General features: G+C 41.1%; 1 protein-coding gene across 1 annotated transcript in view; it reads left to right on the top strand.

The window, feature by feature from the left end:
- CA11 (carbonic anhydrase 11 (inactive)) overlaps window positions 1-12,181 on the top strand; it is a 371,774-nt gene extending 359,593 nt beyond the window's left edge. Inside the window, exons 8-9 of the mRNA XM_088444469.1 lie at window positions 7,139-7,304; window positions 11,983-12,181. Coding sequence (XP_088300595.1) covers window positions 7,139-7,304; window positions 11,983-12,017 — 201 coding nt within the window. The 3' untranslated portion in view covers window positions 12,018-12,181. The remainder of the gene's footprint in view (window positions 1-7,138; window positions 7,305-11,982) is intronic.
- The last annotated feature ends 8,775 nt before the right edge of the window (window positions 12,182-20,956 follow it).

Genomic DNA, 20,956 nt, shown 5'->3' with positions numbered 1-20,956 from the left:
TCATTTGAGAGAATATCACCCCTGGGCTGTTGTTGGAAATAGATGGCAGATTTGTTGCTTGTTATGGACCCTTCTGCAGAGTCGGCGGGAGAACAATAAGATGATGCCTCATGATTTTGTAGCATATAAAACTTTTTTTTTTGTGAATTTCATTATCATTCACAAGAGCAAACAAAGAGATGTCAGTAGCTCAGAGCTACTTAGTACTTTTTATAAAATAAAAAACGTCCAGGTTTAAAATAAATACACTAATTGTGTGTGAATTATGCAAGTATGTACTCATTTTATTTGGTGCCTGTGCAGGAACATAGGGTCTGATCCAGAGCTGGAGGCAAAGGCAATTACGCACGCCGACCTAGCGATTGCCATCGCGCATGCATATAAGCCTCGCTACTCGTGTGCTCCGATCTCATTGCAACTACAGAGGCACAGAGGAATCCATCGCAGAATGAGTGACAGGTTGTCAGCATTTAGGGTGGTGACGGGGGGGTGGTCTGATAAACCCAGGCGTGTCTGTCCATTTGAGCACTGTTACATGGGCGTGTATAAATTAGCCACTGCGAGAGCATATGCAGCTCTGCGTGTCAGAAGAGCTCCCAAAACTGCGGCTGATCAGACCTGCTGTAAGGGCAAGATGGATCCTCGATGTGCTTCGATGTTACCGATATTTACGCAGGTAAGCAACATTGTACGCATATGAGAAGGCAGCAGTGGGCATGCTTGGGTAAGCTTTGCAACTATTAGCATATTTTGCAGCTGCGATGCATATGTAATTGCAGCTGTGATCGCATAAGTGTCCATCTCTGAATCAGGCCCATTGTTTCCAACACATACAAATAGCCAATGTTAAAAATTAAAAAAAAAAAGAAGAAAGAGATAATTAACAACCATACCATCATATATAAAGGCCATACAGCGACTGATCCTGAATCGCAGGAAATGCTGAAGTTCATGGAGTTCATTGATTTATTGCTACTGCGCATGCACGAATATCCCTTAAAAACTCATACAGCACATGCGTTACACAGTGTGTATATGCACGGAGGTGCTGTTGCAATTGAGACGCACGGAATCAGTATTGTACTGGAAAAGCGCTGGGCGTTCCTAGGTGGTGACTGGGAGGTGGCTATTCAGACACACAGAGATGGTCCATCTCATGGGTGTGTTATGGGAGGGTCGCAGGGGTGTCACCAGGGCCGGATTAAGGGGGCGGGAGCAACAGGGGCGGTCGTCCCTGGGCCCCCACACATAGAGGGGCCCCCACACAGGGTCGATGTTACGCTGCCAGGAACAGGTGTCCATCATCACCTGTTCCCGGGTAGAGGCTCTGGAGCCGCGGCTGTTTGATAGACTGCACGCAGCAGTACAGTCAGTGTTGCTGCATCAGCTGTCTATGTCCGGAGAGGGGGTCAGCTTTTGCAGTAGCCAGTAGCACATAAATCCCCCCCACAGTGGCCGCATTGGGGGAGGAGCCAATATGTCAAGCCCCACCACTATTATCCCCGCAAATCGTGTCATGACATGGGCCTAATGAATTGAGGAGCCTGGTGCCCGGGTCATTTTGCAACCTGTAGTCCTGTAACAGGCCAGCAGCAGCTGCTGCTGCATCAAGTGTCAGTATGTACAGTATGTGTAGTGTACTGTTTTAGTGTGTGTGTATTATGTACAGTATGTATGTGATATTGTGCATTTGAGTTAGTGTGCATACTGTATATATGTGTTAATGTGTATATATGTGTTACTGTGTGAGCATACTGTTTATATGTATGTGTGTCTGCCCCTATCTTCATGTAGGGGGGGTTTGGGGGGGTAGGCTCGGCTCTGTGTAGATTGAAGGGAGCCCCCACAGCTAATTTGCCCTGGTGGCCCCCACAAGCCTTAGTCCATCCCTGGGTGTCACTGACCTGGTTGTGTACACAGATGCTTAATCGCTCACATAGGAGCCCATACGCAAATCCGCACCTACAATAGGGATGCTGCAAGTCTCGATGGTGCGACCTATGGTGCTTCTAAAGACACATCAAATGGTATTATGGCATCCATAGATGCACAAAGTGGGTGTATCAGTCCATGCACATTTAAACGCATGCTTGTACACCAGGGTAAGGGCTGTGACTACTGTTCGTATAAAGTCGCAGACACGACTATGGCCACAGCATTCTACATGAACAAATATAAAATAATATTCATGTTTAGTTTCAATCATCTTGTATGTGGACATTTAGGTGCTGATTCTGAGCCGGATGTTGCTGCGACCATGTTAGCGTCTTCTGCCACTTTAGTGTTTGTGGTTCTATGCAAATGCCAGTATGAATTGTCCCACTGGTGTAAATCCGTGCATCTGAATGAGCAAAAGCTGTTGTGCCCACTTTAAGGAGCTGCAATCATGGGACGCACCATCGGGACTATTACCAGTCCAATGCTAGGTGCAGAATCTCTTGCATAGTATGGCCTTGATTAAGCATCTGAGTCTGGAATCATTCCTGAGACACACCCGCAAAACTCCCTTAACACGTCCATAAGATACAAGATCTTTGTGTGATACCCCACCAAAGGACTGTGATACCCCAATAAAGGACTGTGATACCCCACCAAGAGACCATCTAATAAATTTGTGGTGGTGTCACTCTTATGCGGGAAGGAATATATATGACCACCATGTGTGAGTGCTACCCCCTGGTATTAAGTGAAGTGCTCCATGCTGTCTATTAAACTTTTGCTTATGAAGGCACTGTTAGGAACTATGAAAAGGTCATGGTCTCTCTTACTTCTAAACCCTTCTCCCCCCCAGCTGAAGAAATCATTAGCAGTGGCAGAAATCACTTCAACCCGCTCGTGCCATGGGCAGGAAAGACATGGCGCACACGACCAAATGTATATAAGGAGCATGGTAAGAAGTTCTGAGGTGGTCACTGAAGGAATGGACCATGCAGCCGAGGTATCGCTGATGGCGGCTATGTGTGAGCTGCATATTGGTGACAGCAGCTGGTGAGACAGAGCCAGTGGCAAACCCGAGTGAGCCGCCATCTGAGGCTGGCCGACCCTCTGTGCACATCAGTGGATGAGGCAGGACCTGGAGATGCGGCTCCCCTTGGCTGGGCATTTGGGATTATGGGGCAGTGATCATGCTTAAGATCCCTGTGGAGGATCGAAACGTTGATTTGTGGTATTACTGCTATGATTTATTAAACACTTTTAATTATGTCTGGTGAGTACCTCTATATACATGATTATTGCTACATTTGAAAACGATGGACTTTGGGTCTAGCTGAGAAGAAAACCTTTGCTGCTGGATTGATAACCGTGAGTGCGCAGACTTCCTTTTGGATACATATATCCAGAAGCATGTATAGATACCAGCACATGCAATCTCATTAGCGATCAGCGGTAATCCTCCTGCATCCAATATGCAAAGGCAAACAGACTCCCTTAATGTAATCCACGATTCTCAAGAAGAATCCTTGCCCGCTAGGGTTGTTGATGCTGCTGGTGGTAAATCTTCATCACAGAAGACTAGTAGACTCAAAAAATAATTGTCTATGAAACAAATCTTTGCAAGAGCAACCAAGTATGACAGTCGCCGTCCTGATGCACAGCTGATTACTTTAGCCCTGACGGCTATGCTAGCATTAGGTCTACATCCAATATTCGCCATCAATGCATCTGGTTTTAGCCAGGTAGTTGAGGTCATGTTTCTTCGCTACCAAATTCCATTTCAATTCTATTTTACAAGAACAGCAATTCATCAGCTGTACCAGGACATTAAACAAAAAATGTAATCTTACCCATTAAAATGCCAATGTACAGTACTGACTATCGACTTAACAACAGATACAGTATGTGGACAAGCTCTACTGGTCAAACTGAAGATTACATGACTGTGACAGCCCATAGGGTGGGTGTATTGCCTTCAGCAGCAATATCTAACACAGAACACCAGCTCATTCACAAGAATGGTCATGCAGCATGGGCACCTGGACTGAGATGCTGGAGGCACCTTATGTACATAGGGGACTGCAGATGCCTTCAGCGACCCACCCCCAAAATTACTCTGACCCTCCTGCATTTTGGCGATCACTCCTCCATTTCCTCACCCAAACGGTGCTTTCCTGTCAATCACACTGCAATCCTGGAAGGTATACAAGCAAGATTGCAGCGGGGGCTTGGCGCATGTGCATTTCGATGCATGCATAAAATTCAGAACAATGTACATCTCCGAACGAAGCCCTTCATACTGTACAATCATTATAGGCACAGAAACAGAAATTTCAGGTGCACAACTCCAAATTATTAATAATATATATAAATGCAATAAAATTTTGCAATCAATAGAGGTTTTTAGCATAATCATGGCCAAGGTTATAGGCCTACCCACCATATCCAGGTAACCTCTTTCGGGTAGGTCCCTAACATTCTAGGGTTCAAATCCAGAGCGCAGGACCCCCCAAAACTGGCCCAGCCAAGCCGCCCCAGGGCACCACCATAGTAAGAAAAGTGCAGTGTAAAGAGATAGTTAGGAGCAGTTGCAGCTATGTATCTCACAGTCTCCCTCTACACTATGTATCTCACAGTCTCCCTCTACACTATGTATCTCACAGTCTCCCTCTATACTCTGTATCTCACAGTCTCCCTCTACACTATGTATCTCACAGTCTCCCTCTACACTATGTATCTCACAGTCTCCCTCTACACTATGTATCTCACAGTCTCCCTCTACACTATGTATCTCACAGTCTCCCTCTACACTATGTATCTCACAGTCTCCCTCTACACTATGTATCTCACAGTCTCCCTCTACACTATGTATCGCACAGTCTCCCTCTACACTATGTATCTCACAGTCTCCCTCTACACTATGTATCTCACAGTCTCCCTCTACACTATGTATCTCACAGTCTCCCCCTTTCACTAAGTATCTCACAGTCTCCCCCTTTCACTAAGTAATTCACAGTCTCCCCCTTTCACTATGTATCTCACAGTCTCCCTCTACACTCTGTATCTCACAGTCTCCCCCTTTCACTAAGTATCTCACAGTCTCCCCCCTTCACTCTGTATCTCACAGTCTCCCCCCTTCACTCTGTATCTCACAGTCTTCCCCTATTTTCACTTTGTGTCAAACAGTCCCTCCTTCATTTTGTCTCTCTGTGCCCCTCCTTCCTTCTTTGTCTCTTTGTCCCCCCTCTCATTCTGTGTCTCTCTGTGTTCCCCCTCCCTTCATTCTCTCTTTCTGTTTCCCTCTCTCTCTTTCTGTTAGTAAATGAGAGACTTGTCCAGTGATTTATATAGTCTGTTTTGAGTCGATTTCATAAAATTAAAATCAACATAAAAATTTACTCAAAAATTGTCCATTAGTAAATACTGTATACCCATAAAGGTGGGTACACACTGCAAAGATATATGCAGTGCCCCCAGTAGTGGTAGTGCCCCATAAGCAGTGGCCCCAGAAGTGACAGTGCCCCTTATGCAGTGCCCACAGTGGTAGAGCCCCTTATGCAAAGTCCACATTAGTGGTGCCCTTTATACAGTGCCCCCAGGAGTGGTGCCCCTTATGCAGTGCCGATTATGCAATGCCCCAGAAGTAGTGCTCCCAGTAGTAATGCCCCCTGTAGTAGTGCCCCAACAGTAATGCCCCCTGTAGTAGTGCCCCCAATAGTAATGCCCACAATAGTAATGCTCCCTGTAGTAGTGTCAACAATAGTAATGCCCCTGTAGTAGTGCCCCAATACTAATGCCCCCATAGTAGTGCCCCCAATCGTAATGCCCCCAACAGTAATGCACCCAGTAGTAGTGCCCCTTACACACACAAAAAAAACACAATACACAATGCTTACCTTAAGGCTTGCTCCTGCGTCCGCTGCTGTCCAACTGGCGGCTCCTCGAAACTATAGGAGATACGTCATATCTCTCCCATAGTGCACACAGCGGGAGCCTGAAGCCAGAACTCAGGAGTGAACTCCAGCCTCCAGCTGCCGCTGTAGGGAAGGAACTGGGTGCCCACTGGTAGCAAAATCTCAACCGGCACCCTGCAATGCAGATCTGCTCTCCTCCAACCCACTTTAACCTCTATATATACATATATATATAATATATATATATATATATATATATTATATGTATATATAATGATTTATGTACCTACTGTAGATACATAGAGGCCCATGGTTTAAAGAAGTCCTTGTGATACACACACAGCCTACGGTTTGGACCTCGTGATTTTATGCTCGCTGAAGTTTGATGGTAAAAGCAATTGTTTTTCTGGTGAAAACTGTATCCGGTTGCTAGCTTTGGGACTGATTGAGAAGTGTATCCAGTCGCTAATTTAGAACTGAATGTTATTTTATATCAAATTTGTGATGTACCCCTGAAGTCCTTATAAGGACGAAACGTGTTTGGTCATATTACTGGGTGATTGTTCATAGTACACTTTCCACCATTGGGTGCAACAGTGGATAACCCTGTTACAGTACGTTTATAATGTCACACTTGATGTAAGCTGATTTACTTGACAGTTTCATGTTATTAACTGCTGTTTATGTCAAATATTTGTAAAATAAATATTTTTTAAAATACTAATTGTGGTCATTTGGCCTATTATGTTTAGGTGTTTTCTGGTGTGAGGGTTTATTTCAGGAAAACTTCAATCCCTATGAAAATTGCTTCATCAGTATTCCCACATTGAAAGAAAAATCTCAAAGATTTTTAAAAAAGAAGCTCATTATACGAAAATATCCCATCATTTCATCTATCTAGGACTGATCTGCCGTTTTTAGTAAAAATCATATTTTAATGATTTGTTATTTTATATACAGCACTATGTATCCGGATGTTTTCTGTAAACAATATATGTGATTCTTGGAATTAATGTTCAAGCGTCCTCTCTTATATATTTACACTACTCTAGACATCCATCTAACAGGGGGTCAATAGAGAGATGCAGCTGGTACTTATACTGTTTCTATTTGGTTGTATTGTTATATAGTGCAAATTAAGGGCACTTCTTGTAATATATATATATATATATATATATATATATATAATGATTGATGTACCTAGATACAAAGATGCCCATGGTTAAAAGAAGTCCTTGTGCGTTATTTGAATTCATTCTTTTAATTTCTGTTAATCTTCTTTATCTAAGATGCACTCGTTACGTCTGCTTAGTCAGAACCAGCCCTCGCAGATCTTTCAGAGTATGAGTGACAACTTTCGCCCAGTGCAACCTCTTTTCCATCGAGGATTGAGAGGAAATCTCGATTTCCGCAAACCGGGGCGGAAGTGCAAAGGAGCAAACTATAAACTTCATGGTATGGAGAAGCTCTATTTTCTTTCTGTATGATGTTGAAAAGACACATAGACCATTGCTAGCTGCTAGAGAGTACACACAGGTACTTGTTATGCTTAATTCTTTTTTTTTGCCATGTTAGTTTTTTTTTACTTTCTTTTACCGTGTTACACTCATTCAGATTGTGCTCATCAGTGTATAATACCGGGGCTATTGTGCCTTATATTTATGGTGTCTGTATTGTTTGTTATCTGGACCTGTCAAAATAAAAAGTTGTTTTTGTTTTTTTAATGATAATAAAGTACATACAGTACAACAGGGTCACCTACTTTTAAAATATTGCACTATTTGTAAAATTGTGATACAATTGGGATCAAGGAAAAATTGTCAGGATTTAATCTTGGACTGACATTTGTGATTTGCAGATTGTGATATTACTGTATTATTTGTACAATTAAAATGACTACATTTGTATCACAGCATTATTATATGAAAAGGCCGGACTAATATATTGTCTGTAAAACTAGAAAATGACAGTTACGGATGTGCAGTAGTGAGTTACATTTCCTGATAGACATAAATTGGGAATATGAACTGCTCTGTTTACATTGTTAGACCAAGAATATTTCCTCTGTCTCAGTCTAACAATTTTGAGTGACACGTTCAATTTAGGAACATGTCAAAAATCATCCTTATAGTATATTTTTGCATGGGATTATATGGGAAACTATAAAATGTATTTATATGATGTGCTGTTTCCTTTTTCAAGAAGAAACATTATATTTACACAACGTAAAGTGTAATCTATATAAAACATGGATCACTGATAAAATTGTACTACTCTCGTATATGGGACGGAGGGCGGGATATACTAAGCCTGAAAATGTAGCCAAAACTCCAAAAATTTAGTTTTCTGACTCTTGACTGCAATTCCATATGTACCAAGCTCCAGAATGCGATATATTCCGGAGCTTGGACCCAGTGGGTAATGCCATCTTTAGATGGCATTACACAATAAAAGTCTATGGGATCCTTCCCGCAGTTCTTACAGAGAGGGATCCAATTGGATCCCACCCAGCACCCCCGGCAGTATGCCCGTCATTCTGCAAATGCACAGAAGAATGCCAGAATCAAAAATATAGGCACATACCGGCATAATTAATGGCAATATGTACCCGATAGGTGGCGGAATGTACGGCATTGCGGATGTGATGCTTAGTACATCCCGCCATTAATCTGAGTCAGATATATCTCTTAACATGGACGCAAATGGCGAGTCTGTCCTATTGTGAGTGTAACAGATCTTGGATGCATCTGTTTAATGTGAAATAGGGAATTTCAGAAGTGGCAAATGCAGGATTTCCAGAGGGGGGTTTCCAAAGGCTTAATTTTAGAGTGAGTGTGGCCTGTCAATGAAGAGGGCAGAATTGGTACTTAACCAGCTTTAATAAGCGTCATACAAAGTGTATTGTGTGCAATAATTCCAGCATATACAGGACTAGCGATGACAGTAACCCATTAGATGCGTCAGTAAGCCATCTTGCCTGAGCTGAATGTATTTATTTTGGATGTGAGCACCATTCCAGACTATTGGAGCAAGTCCGGGAGCCTGGAGGAGCAGCAGAAGAACCTAGCACTGCCCTGGACATACTGTATCTGTACATATTGGGCTCTATAGCAGTGCATCTCTAATAGTGCCTGTTTTCCAGATTTTCTAGTTGGTGCACAGGTTATTTATTACTGGCTGATACATGTTAAAAGAACCACATGTGGTGCAAATTATTTCATTTGTGATACTGAGAAGAACATGTAGCACTAGTAACAATCTATTATATTACTATTTCTATTGTGGTCATGGTGTGGGCTGGGGAGGGGGGTTTCCAGGCAGATGGAAACCCCCCCTTCGTTTGCCTATGTTCAGGGGGTGGGGGACTGGGCAGTGACAATACGATCTCAAGTAACTGCCCTGACTTGTGGAAACGTCATGGGAGTGTCATGTGTGTCTGTGTGATTCTGAGTCATGCATATGGAGAAGGGAATCCTGTTTCTGACGGATTTTTTGCACCTAGCATGGGGCTGGTATGAGTGCAGATACTAATGATGGCGGCTACAGTGGCTGGCGAAAAATCAATGTGTGGCATGGGCTTCCACTTGCACATTCTAGATGCAAGAGATCCATCAGACACAGGTTTCCCTTCATCCTACGCATGACCCAGGATCACACAGAGCTGTGATACACGCCCCCGACACGCCCACAAGTCAGGGTGGCTACGTTCAATCACTTTGCTCCTGCACAGACTACGCCCCAAAAGACAGGTCCGGCCAAGTTACTCCCGACTCAGAATAAGACAGACATAACCAGAAATGCGTAGATTGGCTTCTGTGCATGCGCTGTATTAAAAAATGTGCCATGTGCATCAGTAAAGAGAGACCTGCGCGAATCAGAATCAGCTCCTCTGTGACTAATACGGTGATTCAATTGTTTTGCGTACCCCCTGCTGTGCATCTGTACATATAGGCGCTTGACGAAGCAATTCAATTGTTTCTCCGTTCGGGTACCCATTAGTATTTAATGCGGCTACCTGCACAGGGTTCAGCCGTGCAATGCGGTTAAACCAGTCTAAAGAAGTGGTTAGGTCGCCCAAACAGTCGTTTAGGCACCTTAACCACCATTAAGGCACCCAAAACAATGGACCTTGCACACATTACTTCTCGCACCTCATGATGCTGCAAGAGGAAATGTGTCCCCCCGCAGCTTTAGGTGGCCGAACAGAGCAACAATTGAATTGCTCCATTGGGCACCTATTTTTATAGATGCCAAGCGGTGAACGCAAAACAATTTGCTAGCCCCCTACTCATGCCCCACTCTACGACTCCAAGTCACGGACACTCTTCTTGTGTCAGCTGTACTATTTCTCATGAGATTGTAAGCTCTCTGCTGAGCCCTCAATACAGTGTTTTCAAATCATAATGTATTCTGTCACCCCTGTCTAGCACTGTGAGCACTATTGCACCTTAAAACTCTACGACAATAGAGGTGCATTCACAAGTAAATAAAATAGTCACTAATAAAATGCCTATACTGGGATTAGTAACCAGAATCTACTGGCTAAACATCCTGAATGAATTTTCATATGAGTGAAACTTCTGACTACTTGCTGATGGCAGCCAATCCGATGGCTACTGCAAATTGTTTAGTTGACTGACACTGTTTTTTAAACAATACATCTGATGTTCAAAGGCAAGGAACCCAGAAAGTTTTACTAATAGGGGTCCTTCTTGTTTCTTTACCAATAATAGGGCCGAAGCAGAGCTACACGCATGCTGTCCACAATTGCACCTGCATTGCTTGCACAGAACTAAATGCAGAAACCCATATGCAGAGATGTACGTATCTATGTGACTACAATGCACCTATCTGCACCCTTGGTTTTCAAACTGTAGCTGTCATCATTATGAGTGTGCACTTGCACCAGCCTTATATATAATGCAAAAGATCCATCTGAAAACAGATGAATGTTTGCCAAAAAGAAATCTGCATTGCCTGAAGTTCCATTAACACGCTCTTGACATTACCTCAATAAAAATGTAGCCTATGCGTCAAACCATATTGCTACCCAGTTACACCCAAGGCTGTATTAAGGACCACATAGGCCTGGGATGCAAATTTGGCAAGAGCCAATTGTGAGAAGCAGAGGAGCTGTAACCAGTACTGTGTGGGTGTGACCAGTGCTGTGTGGGTGCGGCTAGTACAATGTGGGCGTGTACACTTCATATACTATCAGCCCCAATATCTCCCAAAATACAAAAAAGTATGAAAATTGTATAATTTTGTGAGGAATATAGAAATACAATTTTTATACTTATAATTTGTGGATGACCATGTGGCCAGCTGGGCAACTGGTCATCATCATACTGTCTTGATGATGTTCTTAGTTTTTATGTGGAGGACTGCAGCTGTTCTCCTCATTGTTAACCTGACCCGATACAGTATACACCTCTTTGCCGCAAGAGATGGAAATGTTTTTGAATTGCATAAGACTTAGAGTCACCTGTAGTTTCAGTCAGTCACACGGATTAGAATCTTGCACAGTGGAAAAACACAGAGCTATTTGCATCAGCCCCAATAGCTTATTTGGCATTTTCCTTTAAAGCTGGGAACACACTAGACCACAGGTTCTCAAACTCGGTCCTCAGGAACCCACACAGTGCATGTTTTCCAGGTCTCTTCACAGAATCAAAAGTGAAGTAATTATAACCACTTATGGATCTTTTAAAATGTGTCAGTGAGTAATAAATACACCTGTGCACCTGCTGGGTGACCTGGAAAATGTGACCTGTGTGGGGTCCTGAGGACCGAGTTTGAGAACCACTGCACTAGACGATATATCATTCATACAACTGACAAATGGTATACTGTATCAGCTTAACCATCGGCCGGTGTGTAAACACATATGACGTCGCTCAAAGATATATCGCGTTGGCCAATCCATCGTTCAGGTTTGTAACGGTCATGGTTTACTTTGTTTTTTCCTATGCTTGTTTGATCCATATATTTCAAGACTGTAGTGTAATGGTTACGTTTATTTTAGCCCTGATCATAAAAGTCCACAAAAAGTACTAATATTAATGTTACACATTTTAGGTCATACAATCAGTGTTTATATCAAACTTGATTCATATTTTCTCTCCCGTTGCAGTTGACAGATCTTCTTCTTCTAAGGATGGAATCTGAGAAATTCCAATCACCTCTGTCCAGCCAGCAAAAACGCCAAATTCTCTTTAGTGACATGGATGGAAAAGATATCTGAGTCGCAATATTTGATCATGTTTCCTGTAGGAATTTTTTTACAATTTTAATAAAGGGGACAACACTTCATACAAAATAAATAGCAGCATCGGCACAGAGTGAATGGTTCATGAGAAATACTGTAAACTAATTACAGAAAAGCCAATTATCATCTGCTAATTTCCATTCCACATTGGGCTTCCTGTCTCTGAAATATTATAAAAGCAAAATGTGTAATTCCAAACTCAAGCACTGATAAATTATTTCACGGCAACCTGGAAGTACATTGAAATGAATATCAACCAAAAACTGCTCTTTGTAAGTGCATAATGTGGTGCATTTTACTGGTTTTCAGTCCTTACACATGAACTTGTATTATCAAGTATGTTATATTATCTGATGAAAACTGGTGGTCAGCAGGTGACAGTGACAGTATGGCAGAAAAGATAGATAGATAGATAGATAGATAGATAGATAGATAGATAGATAGATAGATAGATAGATAGATAGATAGATAGATAGATAGATAGATAGATAGATAGATAGATATTAGAGATGTGCGCTTACCCTAGTGTTTTGGTTTTGGATCTTTATTCATCTTTGTGTTTTGGTTTTGGATTTGCAAAACCTCCCTCAAGTGTTTAGGTTTTGGTTCTGGATCTGAATTTTTTATTTTTTTTTTAAAGCAAAAATGACATAATTTTGACCTGTTAGCATGCAATCCAAAACCCGAGTATGGTTTTTAAATCCGAGTTCCAAACCTCACGGTGATCGGTACCTAGACTCGGTTCGACCCAGTACACAAAAGTGATTTCGAACTCAGACGACTTGGTTCGACTTGGAACCCCTAAATTCGGTTGTTGTCGGTTCCCTGAGATCCGGACCCGCACATCTCTAGTTTTTGTTTTGTTTTTTAAATATGATAAAAAAAATTAAAAACAGCTAAAATCATGTAATTTTTGCAATCCAAAACCCGAAATTTGGATTTGAAAACTGAATTCCGAATCATAGGAAGATCAGAACCATGACTCGGATTTATCTGGATCTCCTCAGGAGATTAGAACAGCGACTCAGATCTGGATTCGGATTTCTGGAAAACCGAACCGCACATCTACAATAAATATATTGATAGACTATACCAAATTCAAAGAGTAAAATGTTCAGTCTTTGCTGAATTTTATCACATTTTGTAAGGTAAAACAAGGATTTTGTGGTTATTTTGATGGATTGCACAAGTTTAAATGTGTACAATTTTCTGCTAAATACATGACAAGCACTTTAATAAATCTATCCTTTTATTATCTGAGTAGTGAAACTGTAAGCTCAGCTGCTGATCACCGCTAACAACAACCATTCCATAAACATAGAAATCATATTTTCCATCCATGCACTTTCGTTGTATGTTTCACTCATGGAAACAATAGTACATTTCATAACTTTGTTTGTAAAATGTGATTATTTGGTTTAAAAAGAATAAAGTATTCTAAATTACAAACACATTCAAACACTAGCAAACAGGTGTCACACTTAAAAGAACAGAAAATATGTAGTGTATCTACTACAAGTATATTTATAAAAATAAAGAGAGCATTTCCACCCAACACTGCATTAACATAATCCAGTCATAATCATGAGCCAGAGCCATATAGATGGTGGTGTGACAGGTGCTGCCGCCAATGGCACAAGGACAAGGTAGCGGCACCGGAAGAAGCTCTTGGCCCTATGTCCCTTACAGCGTTGCTGTCATTGGAGATAAGCCAGACAGAGAGTATAATATACAGTAGCAGCCATTTGAGCCTTATAGTAATTATGGATTATCCATGCTATTGAACTGCCGTTGAGATGACTTATAGTTGAGGGAGATCATTGAGGTCACTTCTAGATGAAGGAGGGATGTTGTTGAGGTGACAAGAAAATGAATAAACAAAAGTATTTCACCTACAAATATTTTCAGAATTATGTTAGATTGAGCTCTTGCATAATAGTATATTAAGTGGAAATTAAAAATATATTAGATACATTGGAACTACATACCGGTGCTAAATAACTTTTATAAAACTTTGTACAACTAAAGCTTTCTACTGTGTAAACCCATAGTCCATTTGACATAACTTTGGATAGAAGACATAGGAAATGCTTTTATTCTCTAAACATACAATAATTGAAACTGCATAAAAAATTAGTCATAACAAAAATGATAACATCATATCAACCCTTCTCCTATATATACATTGTGTATTGTGACTGAATTAACTGCGGCCCGTTGAACAGTCAGGGGAGTATCTATAATTGGCGCACACGGTCCCCTGGGTCCAGGGGGGCCCACACCGCACACCCTACAACCATACTTTGTAATACTTACCTCTATGAAGTCCCACATCAGCTGAAGAGGTGCTACACAGAATGCCTAGAAAATGGGCCATTTACCTGGTGTTTTTCACATGTACAGTAGTGAAATTGCAGGGAAAATGGCTGCTGTGCCATTTTCCCGGTGTCCTCGGCATGCGCAGTAGACTCTGGGCATAGACTAGTACCCGAAGTCTACTGAACCTGTCAGTGCGCCACGGCCACCGGAGAGAGAGGAGGGGGCCCCATATGATGAGCGAACACGGGCCCCCTCCTCTCTAAATACGCCTCTGTGAACAGTGCACATTTCATGCAACATACAGCAAGCAGGTATCACCATTTAGGATTAAGAGCCAAAAACATGTTTCCATTAAATACACATGAACAATATCCAATAAGGCTTCTCAGTGTTGATAGATCATATTTAAGTACAGTACTTTAATAAAGTAGCAGATAAAATAACATTTTAACCATGGGCGTTACTACCATAGGTGCAAGGCATGCCGCTGCTATGGGCCCCAGAGCGTAACAATGTCTTCCTTGTCCAAGTTAAAAGTGTTATATACATTTTTCACCATTGGGTGGCACATAGGGGCCCTTACAGACTTTTTATATGGGACCTTCAAATACCTAGTTACTCCCCAGATTTTAATCCATGTTCACAGCCTCCATTATGCACACATATTATGCACTGTATTACATTTCAAACATTTAATTATCAAGAGTATTAAATATCTTTACAGCCTTGTTCTATAAGCCATCAGAAGGTCTATCCAATTAATCATATTTGTGATTAAGCAATATTTTGTCATATAGATTGTTAAAAAAATAGCTAGCAAACTGTGAACTGTAATTGTGATGCTATAATTATGTTGTCGAAGGACAATCTCCTAAGGAGGGAGGTTTGAGCAAGAAGGTTTGGCACTGAGGCATCTCCAAAATAATACAATGTAATTATACGAAGTTGAGTAAAGAAGAGGTTCCGCACACATGAAGCAACATTTCCTCTCTCAGATAGGAGATTGTTTTACTCTTTATCTATACTACACCCAATAGTCAGTTTGTCACTGAATACAATTTAACAAAGGAAAGAAGTAAATAACTTTAGGAAAAGGTGAAAGAAACCATATATTGTATGGGGCAGCACATTAACTAAGATTTTTAGGAATTAATTTATCAAACCCTCTAAAGAGGATAAGTTGAGGTGTTGTCTGTAACAACCAAACAAATATCAGCTAGCATTTATCTAGGACATTCAATAAAATGATAGATACAATCTGATTAGTTACTGCTACACCCCAACTTGCCATCCTTAAACTGTTTGATAAATGGCTCCCTTAGTCACCGGTATGCAGTCATTGTGTCTCCGTTTTTTATGTCAACATTCACAATGGCAATTGATGATGCTGACATAATCTATGTTGACACCTGTCGACTTTGTCATAATTTTGACATTTCCATGAGTTTTATGATTAGGGTTCATATTAGGGTTGCCGTTGGGGTTAGCATTAGGGTGACGGTTAGGGTCAGGGTTAGCATTGGGCTTACTGTTAGGGTCAAGGTTAGCATTGGGATTACAATTAGGGTCAGGGATAGCATTAGGGTATCATTAGGTTTAGAGTTAGCATTAGGGTTACTGTTAGGATTAGCCTTACTGTTACTGTTAAGGTTAGCATTAGGGTGATGCTTAGGGTCAGAGTTAGCATTACGATTACCGTTAGGGTCAGGGTTAGCACTGGGATTACCGTTAGGGCCAGGGTAAGCATTAGGGTACCATTAGGTTTAGAGTTAGCATTAGTGTTACTGGTAGGGTTTGGGTTACCATTAGGGTTACCAATATAGTTAAGACAGAAAGATAAGAAAAACAGAATATTGACATTTTAACAATGTTGGTATTACATCAGTGTTGAATGCCAACATGTTCACAATCAATATAATGAACATGTCGTCATGTTCAATGTGGACATGATCAATGTTGCCATTATGACCATGTTCACATTCTGATGTCAACATTGTGAATGTCTAACATATATACAGAACCCTAATCATCAGTTTGTACATTTTCTACACAAGCAAATAGCTTATATTAGGGGGTATGTGGCCTTTGGCACTAGTTTCATCTAGGTATAAGCATATTCAAAAAACCTCATCACTGTTCTGGCTCCTTAATTAATATACAAATGCTTATAGAACCTAATGTAGGGGCTCCATGATACAATATTATCTGGAATTATAGCTGTGTCAACCAACTCAAAAATGTTAATTCTGTGGTTGGTCATTACTCTGTGTAGTGTGCTATAAAGTCACAAGCAAATAGAAGCTATAGATTTGATTGATGAAGGCATTCTAGAACTAATATTAAACCAGAGCTGGATTTGGTGTCTCCTTGATTCACACAATGTCATGACTTCCAATTCATCCTGTGTAGTTTAGAAACAAATTATCAAGGTTTAAAATTGTAACTTAATGGTAACTTAGCAATGACTTTCTTGTAAATTCTAAATATTCAGTTCAAGCAGAATCTCTGTACTAGAATTCAAGTCCTTACAACTTGTTTTCCCATAGACAAAGGGTATATCAGGATAGGATGGAAGCTGTCTCCTAGCAAGATACTCAATCAGCTTTCTGAGGGTGAAAGGAGGAGCACAGTCCAAAGAGTTAAATCTTGTTTAGACTAGTCTATCTCTCCCAGACTATGGGGTAAATGTATTAAACATTCTAAAGAAGACAAGTGGAAGTGTTTCCCATTGCACCCAATCAGATTCTAGCTATCGTTTTATAGAATGTGCTACATAAATATGGTTACTATGGGGAACACCTCCACTTATCCTTTATAGAAGGTTTGATACATCCTTCCCCAGTCTCTATCTCTCCACACTACTATTCATTTGATACATTACAATGATAACATGGGGATGTTCCCTGGTAAAGTAAGATAATTAAGCTGATGGTCTCAACCAGCCAAAAATTCATAGATGCATTTTGATGCAATTGTATCAACTTGCAGTGAATTAAACTTGTTTTCTACATTCCTTCTCTTACCCCTAAAGATTGTAAGGAACATGAAACTAGACATTTAAAGATCCCAAGTCTACTGTAGACAGTAGTGACTACAATTTTGTAGACTAAATTAATATTCAGGACAAAGCAGCTTAGGAACCATTGCCTCATGATAAATGGTCAACAAGGTCCTCAATAATGAATGTGACTAGCAGGGGCAACAAGGGGGAAGGATGGGCTCTGATTACCCATGACTGGGCTTGTCTGTGGAGCCAAGCGGGATGCATCCATTGTGGAGATGGAGAGCTTCCTCCATGGTGCGCACGGAGTCCACATGTATGCTTAGTTACTAGTTTTCACAATGGGTTTGGCCACGCCCAAACATGTTTGGCCATGCCCCCTCTAGCACCATGCCCACAGTCTGTCCTGGTGGCAATGGTTCCTATTGAATTAATTAGCTGCAATGCCAAGAGTTTCGGCCCATCCCACCAAAATGTCTGCCTTTAATACTGTAGGGCAGTGAAAGTTTTTTTGTTTTCTTTGTTACTGTACTGTATATACTGTAATTTGCTACATATTTCATTCTTTATGGTATGGATTATATAGGAAATTTCAAATCATATTTTAAATAAGAAATGTACCAATCTGTCTTAATTAACTATTTTAATTATTGTTATGTGATATGCATGTTTACATCTGTCTACAGGCTGCTGATGGCAATTTTCTTGCTTGCCCGCAGACATCACTTGAGTGTTGCACAAACAGATATTTTGCTGATATATCTATTATTTTACAATACAAGCTAATTTAAAATAGACAAATTAATTCTATACACAATGTTTCTGTATTGGCTTAACTCATGGGTTCCTAGAGGGCATTAAAAGAAAAATACCCACTCATCCTAACCCTCAGATTTATTAAAGAGCATGTATCACAATGGGGGATTTCAAATTATTGTTTATATATTGAAATATAATTTAATTGTAATATATTTCATTAAAATGCATTGTTTTGATTATATTTTACTGTTTTATTGATCTCCACGGCTTGTGTCTGAATGGGTCTCCTCCAGGTGTGTGTGTACACTTGTGTGTTAGGGAATGTAACCTGTAAGCTCCAATGAGGCAGAGACTGATATTAAAGACAAATATGAATTATTCTTTGTACAGTGCTTAGTAACATGGTGAAACAATGGCCCTCATTCAGAGCGTAAGCTCTGAGCAGAGCGCACGCTCTGAATGAGGGCCGCCCTCCATAATTCTGGAGCGTCCTCCTGGACGCTCGTATAGCTGTGGGTCACCACCCACAGCCTATACGAGCGTGCAGTTTGATGGCCGCGATGGTCGTGACCATCGCGACCATCGAAACTGCGAGCCGGAGCCTGCTTTTGAGGTTTTCAACCGCAAGGCCCGGAGTGATTTTGGCTCTATCAGAGCCAAAATCACTCCCACTGACATCACTAGTGATGTCAGTGGGCCGGCTTCTGACGGTAGGCGTTTCCTTGGGAACACCCCCGTCAGGGAGGCACGCCCCCGGCACGCCCACCAAAGGGGGCGTGCTGTCAATCAACATCGACAGCACGCCCCCTTTGATCAGACACAACGAGCGAAGGACTTTCCTTCACTCGTCGTGTCTGGCGCATGCGCACGACGGAGCTCCCTCCGTCGTGTGCATGCTCAGTGCAGACCATCGACCCACTTGTGAGCGGACAGCCGCTTGCGAGTGGGTCTGAATCAGGGTCAATATCAATAAATGATAATAATATTAAGATATACCTAACACATTTTTAGCCAATTAGTTTCTGGACCTTGAATCATCTGAAATATGACAAATCCAAACTAATGTCAAAAACATTTGCTCATAGAGTTGTAGGTAGGTGTATGTAGGTAGGTGTATGTAGGTAGGTATATGTAGGTAGGTGTATGTAGGTAGGTGTACGGAAATGAATGCTTGATGCCTTTTGTGCTGAATGTGCAGACCATATAAATGCTGCAGTCTAGTAGAAGTGGAGATGTTGCCCATGGCAACCAATCAGAATCTACTTAGGATTTATCTATCACCTTCTAGAAGATAATAGCTAGAATTTGATTGGTTGCTATCGGCACCATTTCCACTTCTATAAACCCGGACTTTAGTAAATATACCCCTTAGTACACAGAATCAATGCATATACAACAAAGTGTTATTTATGATCTTGTTAGTTGTTAACTTGTTATGGGTGTAGTATGATATGACATTCGCATGTTAACATTCTGAGAATGTCGACACATTGTCTGTTGACATTTTAATAATGTCAGTATCAAAACTGTCGACATTGTGATGTTGACATTATGAATGTCAGCATTGTGATTGTCAACCTTTTATCTACATCCCGTTGTTACAAGTGCAACACATAGATTCTGGCTACTACATATTAAAGATCAAATAAACACCAACACCAAATATTACAGATGAAATACTGTAGATACTTGTTTAAGTTTACCTTTTACCAGGTGTTCCATTGTTGCATAAAGTAATAAAGTCGAATTCAGTATACTTAAGAATTTGCCATTTTATTAATAAATTAAATAAATAGATCTAGCCCTTATCTGGGAGCACGATTCCCCCAGGGTTAATGCAGCAATAACCATGATTGTTTAGATTATCAAGGCTTTATAGCTTTCATTACAGTCCTCAGGTAATACTGTACATCCCCTGTACACCCACTGACATTATCAGATAGACAAAGTTTGCTCTTATGGTCTTATGGTTTCTTCCTAACTGCTTGGCAGTTAAAGAGAAAAAGATTCCTTTATGAGATGATCATGGTGTTCTGCATTTCTATATTTGGTTGCGTGAATTTCTCTAACACACAATTATACATAAATGGACAAGTACTTGTACGCACTTTCAGATAAACATTTTCATAGGGAGTCGCCCTTAAAGATATCTCATCTACTTTCTCCATTTAAATGTGAGTTTGCACAAAGCAAAAATGGATGTGCAAAGGCCATATTGAATTTCATGAACTGTTTCATTATAAACCATACAGCATATGTAAATATGGAATCATGTAAATATGTTTCTTGTAAATTAGTTTTTCACATACTATACTTACAGCCATGTAGTAACTTCAAGTTACAGCTCCCGGTTCTGGCCACGCCCCATTTGTGCATGACATCATGCCATGGGGGCTGGGCCTCCAGTGACAGGAACAACAGCGATGCCTGGAGTATCCTCAGGATGCTCCTGGGAGCTTTTATGGCTGCAGTCAGCCATTTGAAGAGTCCAGGGGAAGTTCCAGGCAGCATTACATCAGCGATTCTGGATGCAGGGTGCCATTCCAAGCACCCTACTAGCCAGATACAGGGCCCGTGAGTGGTCAGCGGTGCCGCTCACAGAGCGCTGTGCTCTGTGCAGCTGCACTGCTCTCTCATAGCTAGTTACGGCCCTGACTTACAGTATGCAATAAAGGTGCTTCTCTCTAAGGGGCCTATTTACTAAGCAGTGTTAGGAGACAGAGTGAAAAGTGATAAGGTGCCAGCCAATCAGCTCCCAAC

The sequence above is a fragment of the Taudactylus pleione genome, unplaced genomic scaffold, assembly GCF_031769625.1.
Source record: "Taudactylus pleione unplaced genomic scaffold, aTauple2 ptg000366l, whole genome shotgun sequence".
NCBI lineage: Eukaryota > Metazoa > Chordata > Amphibia > Anura > Myobatrachidae > Taudactylus > Taudactylus pleione.
Note: the sequence above shows the minus strand (reverse complement) of the source record. Positions and strands in the feature narration are given on the sequence as shown.